Source organism: Daphnia pulex, chromosome 2 (genome assembly GCF_021134715.1).
Source record: "Daphnia pulex isolate KAP4 chromosome 2, ASM2113471v1".
Lineage (NCBI taxonomy): Eukaryota > Metazoa > Arthropoda > Branchiopoda > Diplostraca > Daphniidae > Daphnia > Daphnia pulex.
Window position 1 is genome coordinate 7476682 of NC_060018.1, and position 7809 is coordinate 7484490.

General features: G+C 37.8%; 1 protein-coding gene and 1 long non-coding RNA gene across 3 annotated transcripts; one reads left to right on the forward strand and one right to left on the reverse strand.

Moving 5' to 3' along the window:
- Positions 1-282: 282 nt before the first annotated feature.
- Positions 283-2427, reverse strand: LOC124188286. 2 transcript variants are annotated; one of them, XM_046580809.1, is made up of 7 exons: positions 2173-2427; positions 1999-2091; positions 1887-1916; positions 1577-1818; positions 1309-1441; positions 1106-1224; positions 352-981 (listed from the first exon to the last, which is right to left on the reverse strand). In XM_046580809.1, exons 1-7 carry the CDS (start codon positions 2425-2427, stop codon positions 381-383), a joined length of 1473 nt encoding a protein of 490 aa, XP_046436765.1. In that variant the 3' UTR covers positions 352-380. The 2 variants fall into 2 exon arrangements, with proteins under 2 accessions (XP_046436766.1, XP_046436765.1); XM_046580810.1 differs by lacking the exon at positions 1887-1916 and having other exon boundaries at positions 283-981.
- LOC124188291 lies at positions 864-2690 on the forward strand. Its single transcript, XR_006872267.1, has 3 exons — positions 864-1000; positions 1100-2548; positions 2614-2690. It is a non-coding gene; the product is annotated as an uncharacterized LOC124188291 (long non-coding RNA).
- Positions 2691-7809: the final 5119 nt, after the last annotated feature.

Below are 7809 nucleotides of genomic sequence, written 5' to 3' on the forward strand. Positions count from 1 at the left end.
GAATAAAAGAAATCTTATAATGAAGCTGTTATTCTGCATGCTGTACCTGATTTTGTTTAAGGAAGACTGGTCTCTGATTGTTTTGTTTTCTTATGTAAAATCTTTTAGCTATTACTCCCTTGAATCTGGTGGCGCTAGTGCAATAACTCACCGAGCACAGACGCAGGCTCTTTTGGCTATTTTCCTTGACCTGCGAGACCGCGATCCTTCGAACTAACTTTAATTATAGTAGAGAGAGTTATAGAATATCATATATCATGATAGCTCTGGTGTAGAGTAATCTAAGAATCACAATATTTTATATTTAACGTTTTGTACACAAATTTAAAAAAAAAAAGTACAACTGCTTCATTGGAAAAACAAAAATTGATCATTCATAATTATTCAGAGCATTTGCAGAAATCCGAAGGACAATAGCCGAGCCGACAGTTGTTATTACACCAGGCTGTCATTCCGGACATGGTGTTTTGCGAAGAGACAGGAATGTAGTTTGTACATTCTCCGTTTCCAACCGAGGCTGGAGCTGGAATAGGTTTGCCAGTGGTGGTGGTAGGTTTAAGAGAAGTTGGTTTGGGTTTCGGGGGCAAAGGTGTAGGTCGCGTGACGGGTTGGAATGGTGGTCGAGTAAACGAACCCAGTATTGGTGACATGGTAAAAACTCCTGGCGGATTGGTTCCATTAGGGGTAGTCGGCCTAATAGTGGGTCGTGTTGGGCGCGTTGGTCGGCCTGGCCGTACAGGTCTTAAGGGCCGATTTGGACGTTTTGTTGTAGTAAAAATAGATGGTGGTCGAGTCAATAAAAGAGTAACCGTTGACGGATTAGTCACGGCCGCTGATGTTACGGGGACTGGGGTAGTGGCAGTTGTCATTTGGGTTGTGGTTGAATGAATTTCAGTGGTCGAAGTAGGTGTTTGAGATGGTACAGGTCTTGTTGTTGTAACTGGAAATGGAACCGTCGATATTGTAGTGGGAGACGAAGATCTACCAATTGAAAACAAATGTAAGTAAACTTAGCTGTAGTTTTTTTTTTATTTCTTCGGAAGAATTGGATTGAATAACCTCATCATCAATAATTTAAATTAGAATTTTGAATATATAGGCCTACCCTCCAATGGGGGAAATCGCTACGTCAGAACAGGCACGGAAGGACTCTTGTGGTCCGCAGCCTAATCTGCTCGTTTCATCAGGACAAACTCCCCATCGATTACCCGTCACGTAAGTCCACTATATGTCAGGATTGACAAGGAAGAGCGTTTGAACATCAAAATATTGAAGGAACGGTAGCTAATAGATATCTGTGGTATTTACCTGGATTACACATTGACTACACGTCACTTCGGACGGCAACTGAATTTGGATTTGGTAGGTAGCTGCAGATAGATTCTCCAGGCTGAATTTAGTAGTGGTGAATCCCGTGCCATCAACAAAATTGAGTGGGTATCTATTTTTTTTTAATTCGTATTTTTAAATGATTTAGTTCTAACTATTATTCATCATATCTAAATACTATTTTTACTGATTGAAACAAAACAAGTGCCATGAAATATTTGGGATGGAAAAAAAATAATCAACTAACTTCTCGAAACAGTCTTGGGTAGGATCTTTTTGTGGGTTGTTATTTGGGCAGAGCTTAAATTCGTAGAATCCTCTGTGGGTAGCTGTTATTTGAATCGTCACGGATATAATTTGCCCTTGTATGTAATTGCGCACAATTGTTCCGGTGGCGAAAATCCCACCTGGAGCCTCGTGTGGCTTAATCACCTCGTCATATGGATCACCGCACACCCCACATCGGCCCGAGTTCACCAGCCATTGCCTCTGTTGATGTTTAAATTTAAATTTATTAGGAACTTGGCGTCAGAAACAAACGCATAGAATTAATGTACGTCAAATCCGCCGCAAAATCCCTCCACATCCTAATTAAATCAGCGAAAGAATTTTGGTTTTTCATTACATAGGTCTATCAACAAAAACCAAATTATAATTTCTATAACTCACGTTATAATCTTTCGGTGTGTCGAAGCCTACTCGCCAAGCGGTAGAACGCGATGGTGGGTCAAACAATCTTCCGTGACCGTCAACTAAACTCACCTGTTGATTTTTCCAAATTTAAATAGTAATTAGTTTGATTTAAAAAGTATGACTATACATTGTAATGATAAAGAATATTACCAATATTGACGCAAGAATAACCAATCCGATTGCTCTCCATTCCATTTGAGCCAGAAGATTCATCACTGTTACTGCTGAGAGAACGAACTGCTCGGGGTGAACCACAGTATTGTTTTGATCGGTAGCGTTCAAATGTTCCATACTGCAAGGAGAGTTCGGAACTTTTATAGCCGAAGCAAAGCAGACCCGTTGAAACGCTGTCAATTCGAACTGAAGTTGTCTGGAGACTGAATGACCTGGAAGGGGGGAAATCATGCTCAGGCCAGACTATGATTTGGCGCGCGCACTCAGGACAGGTCGGCCGGAATGTCAGATACGCGCCTACAGTAAAATCCAAGTTCGTCATGGGCGCAGAAAATCACCAGACAAGATTGAAGTATTTTTTTTTTTTTTGTTTTGTTGTTATTATTCTTTTTTTTATTTTCTCTCTATCTTTTATAGGACATTTATAGAACCACGGAAGTATTCCATATTTGATTATAATAATCAATATCATACATTACCCGGGTGAAGCAGACGGTACACGTTGAAATCACATCCGTTCAGAACAGTGAAATGATTACTGATGCACTAATTGAGATAGAGAATGAAAATTCACATTTGAAGATTAATATGACATCAAAAGGATTGGCGATTTCAAAAAACCGAAAAATACGGATAGTGAAGATATTGCGTCCGTATAGCACATACAGCTGGGCTGAACCATCTTGGTCGTCAGGTAGTAAGGGCCGACTAGACCGGACTAGACGTCGTCATACTCGTTTGAGCCTTTTCTTTGTTCATCTTACCCCTCTAAAATGAGTGGATTAAATGAGCTCGACATGTTGGTACGCGGAGCGCGAGGCTGGACGTCTTCTCCCTTTCCGTATCCTATGATATGACCTAGCAGGCTAAACAGTTCTACAAAATCCCAAAGGTAAGACAGAGTATATACGGTATAGGTAGCCAGTAATTCTACTAGTGTCTTTTGTTTTTATCACGCCCCGTCATCAATCTGTGTATTGTATATGGCTTGGAAAGTACGTCACAAAAAGGGTTGAGCTAAGGATCAATGGCGCCATTCCTTGCACGTTTAACAGTGATAAGGCTAAGGAAAAGGTGCGCTTTCTGGCAATTTTTGTTTTAATCTCTTTAAACTTATATTTAAAGGAATTAGCCTACGGATGTATACGTATCACCTGGCAGTGAGAGGTGCCATTTTATGTCCGACTTATAAGGTTCAACGGAGAACAAACTTAACTTATAGTCCTTATCAACTTATTTACTTTAGTCTTTATAGAATAAAATGTTTATTCAATGTTTGGAAAAAAATTGTTGGATAGAAATATCCAATGTCTGGATAGTTAAGAAATCCCTTAATGAGGGGTTCCTACGGGAACTCCCCTCATATTAAGGGGTTGACCCTTGACAGCATAACATTTTCAACATAAACAATTTGCCTCAATAATATTATTATAAAATACACTCGAAATATAATATATCCTTCGGGTTCCTTGCGGCGTACGCACGCTACCTATAGTGATAGTTGTCAGTTCGTAATTCGATATAGTTGAGAACTTTTCGCTTACTTTTTCGGTTTAGTTCCAGCTTCCAGGCTTCCTGCTTCCAGCACAAAAACGAAAATGGCTGTTATTTTCTTCACTAGATGGCGATAAATATTGTTGGTTAAGTCTATTGCCATGAAAAGGGTTATCGTGGCGCGACAGTCAAAACTGTCTATTGGCGTCTGAAACAAACACTGCAACAAAAACATTTATTTAGTGGCCTAGGGGTCTATTACAGGTCTTGGGTCGCACCAGAAACATACTTTGGTTAGAAATCTTGTGGAATCTACGCCTTCTAATCATATTTCATCAGTATATTAAGAAGTAAAAAATATTGACAAAAAGCGATATCGTATTAATACAAATTAACAGGAGGAAATGTAAGGACTGGGAATTCCACCAATGAATGCCCAGTTCAATGTCTTTACCCGTTGAACAGCTGTGTGTGCAGTTTAACCATGATTTAACTGGGGACGTCATATATATAATATACTTGTCCATCAACAGGCACAGACTAGACAGATTTAAGCTATGCAATAGTTCCATGCAAACCATTGCCCATCCTTTCCATTGTGTCACTTTTTTACACCTTCCTCACCAGGAATGATTTCTAACCTGACCCTTGTCCGAAGACGAGTCGTCAGTTACAGTTTACCTTGTTCTATCACCTGGCGGAATTCTTGAATAGTAATTTTGATCATATGGGGGACCGAACTCGGGTCTCAAGATGACACGATTATCAAGCGACGACTTATCCAATTCAACTATCCATCCCCACTAACCAGGTTTTAATTTGCCTAAAAATGTTCCGAAAAAATTATGTAATAAAAAATTTGGCTATTTCAAAAGTATTTTTTTGTAATTATTATCTCGTGGTTGATAGGTTAGAAAGGCATAATAATTTTGGTTAAATCTATTGCCACCAAAGTCGCTACAGGTTCTCTCCTGTCACCTGGCAGTGAGAGGTGCCACTTTATGTCCTTAAGTGTGACTTAAGTGACTTAAGGTTCAACGGAGAAAAATCTTAACTCATAGTTTTTATTAACTTTAGTCTTTATAGAATAAAATTTGTATTCAATATTTGGAAAAAAAAATTGTTGGATAGAAATATCCAACGTTGGATATTTAAGAAATCCCTTAATGAGGGGTTCCTACGGGAACTCCCCTCATATTAAGGGATTGACACTTGACAGCATAACATTTTTGAAATAGTAAACAATTTGCATCAATAATATTACTATAAAATACACTCTAAATATAATATAACCTTCGGGTACTTGCGGCGTACGCACGCGACCTATAGTGATAGTTGCCAATTCGATATAGTTATAAGAACTTTTCGCTTACTTTTTCGGTTTAGTTCCAGCTTCCAGGCTTCCAGCACAAAAACGAAAATGGCTGTTATTTTCTTCACTAGATGGCGATTGATATTGTTGGTTAAGTCTATTCACTCTATTGCCATGAAAAGGGTATCGTGGCGCGACAGTCAAACCTGTCTTTTGCCGTATTCTATTTATTGCTGGACTATTGTCACGACTTCAGACTTTTCCATGAGAAGCTCAAGCCGATAAAGACACAGAAAAGCGACTTGGAGGATTCCTTTTGGGTGAAGTATTTCCGGGTTATCTGCAAAACTAAAAGGAATTGAATTCTATGGTCTTCTATTTCCAGCATTAAAACCGCTTTGCAGTTCTGCGCAATATTGATCAAATTCAAATTTTAAAAATACTCTTGTAGGATTTATTTTTACAAACGGGACAAGTTATGTTGAACCACTAGAATCGCGTATTGCTGCTTGTTAATCCAGGGTACCATAAGGATTTTGTTATTTTTTATTGAAAGGGCATATTTTGAAAACAACACCTTTTTTCTAGTTATTTCTACATCCCTATTCTTAGTTCCTTCTGTGATTTTGAAAACAACATCCTCCATCTGTGGTAAACACTAGCCTAAGCAGATGGCTTTCTACTGCCTTTTGATTTGACACTGATGACAAAACGTGCCTTATCTCGCGACAATACTTGAGTCCTGGGTGTCATCAAGCGTGTCACTAATTGAACACGAACATGCATGGGAAATGTATTTACGACCAACTTCGTGAGTCGTGACCCAACGTTGATAACGATTAATGTCACCAAAGTTTGTGTGTGAATTTTTGCCTTTCTCTTATTGATTGTATCGGCTGGGAAGCGGTGTGATACATTACACTTGGACGGGATTTATGGGAGCACACACTGTTTGGGTTAAATAAAACTGCAAATATTTTGATTTTTGCTGGAATTTTGTCAATGAAATCGGTAGGTCTATGGGGCAGAAGGCCCTTATAGACCTTATCGCTTTGAGAGTTTATCGAGTTTATCACACTCGACTACTTCAGAGATTTATTTAGCTTACCATTTATTGAAGAACTTCTGTTCACGGTGAGAAAAACCCTGAATTTACAATATAATTAATAACAATAGAGGTTAAAGAAATAATCCTCTTCCCTTCACGTTCGTATGACATTAATAAAAGCATTTCCGAATAAAATAAAAATAAAAATAAAACACAACATTAAAAACAGCAAAAATAGTTTGCGTGTTTTCTCTTTCATAAGGAAATCATGGATCAGTTTACTTACGTTTCGAGAAAGTAATACCGTAGCTTATGTAGCAAAATTTAATAATAAACAAATCACATCATACTTGACACATTTGTTATTCAATTAAGAAAATATCACTAGATGAATTTTTTCATAACGAATACGACTTCGTAGAAAATTTAAAAAATATAAAAGTAAAAAAAATATATAGCTATAAAGTTGACAATAAATTCTACAAAACAAAAATTTGGTTTTAAACATTTTTCTTTAGAATTTCTATTTGATTAGATGCTGTAAAATGCCTTTCGTCTTTTGCATGTAACAAGTAACAACTTCACGGAACCACATTATTAAGGGGAAATTGTACTAGCCGCAGTCTACTACGCTACCGCAACCTACCTAATATCACAGCCCTTAATCAAACAACCTTCAGCAAATTGCATAATTTAAATTAAGCCGAATTAAGCGAAAAAAGATTACAGAACAATTGCTACATCCTAAAGGTTTTACAAAGCTATGTTGACTCAAAGACACACCCACACACATTACAGAGTATAGCCCCTGTTACAAATCGTAGCTTCTTATATGTCTGTATCTATTGGATTATAGATCAAAAATTCTCTTTAGTCTCAATATACATTTATGTCGACATATTTTATGTAAATACTCTCGTGACTTTTATTCTAGATCGAAGCTTTTTTTCCCCCGGTGTTGTTAATGTAACTATACATAATCTAGCAACCACAAGCATGCGAAAACCCAATCGGCCAGCTGCCAATCATCCCCGCCGTTTTATGTGACGGTTTATTAGATGACATGGGTGATGGAGACCGAAGTATAGCCTGCCCTCCCAATATACCGTAGATATCTCGTCATCATCACCCTTGCTCTCTCTCTCTCTCAGACTGTGTTGACAGGTTTTTATTGCTTGCTTTTTGTTGCTTTTGCTTGCTTTTTGTTGGCTGGCATCGGAAGAGTAGCGCGGTAGCGCTCGGATAACCAAGCCAGCATGTCACGGCTTGTGCTGACTGTGGTGTGCGGTGTAGTGGATAGTTTGTAATTTATTACAAGGTTTATACATTAAAGATCGATACACACTTCTATATCATACAGGCTGAGAATGGTGAATTGTTTGCAGGACAGCTGTATATATCTCTTAACAATGAACTCCGAGTTCATCATTTTATTGTGCACGTCGTATAATGCTGTGTTGAATATGCAAATATTTAGTCACGCCTGATATGATATAATAGCTACCGATATGAGTAGAATTTAAAAAAAAAAAGTATAAGATAAAACTCATACATCATCTGATGGCTGCTGGATATTCTACCTAAGTGAACAAGATTAAACATATCCACATTGTTACCATCACCGTCACTAATACCGTTATTCTTATTAATACTTCTTCTTTGTATCCTTTTTTTCTTCTCAAACCGGATTTAAAGAGGAGTCGTAAAATCAGCTACAAATATATACTTATATATAGCTATTAGTTGGGATTTGTGCAAC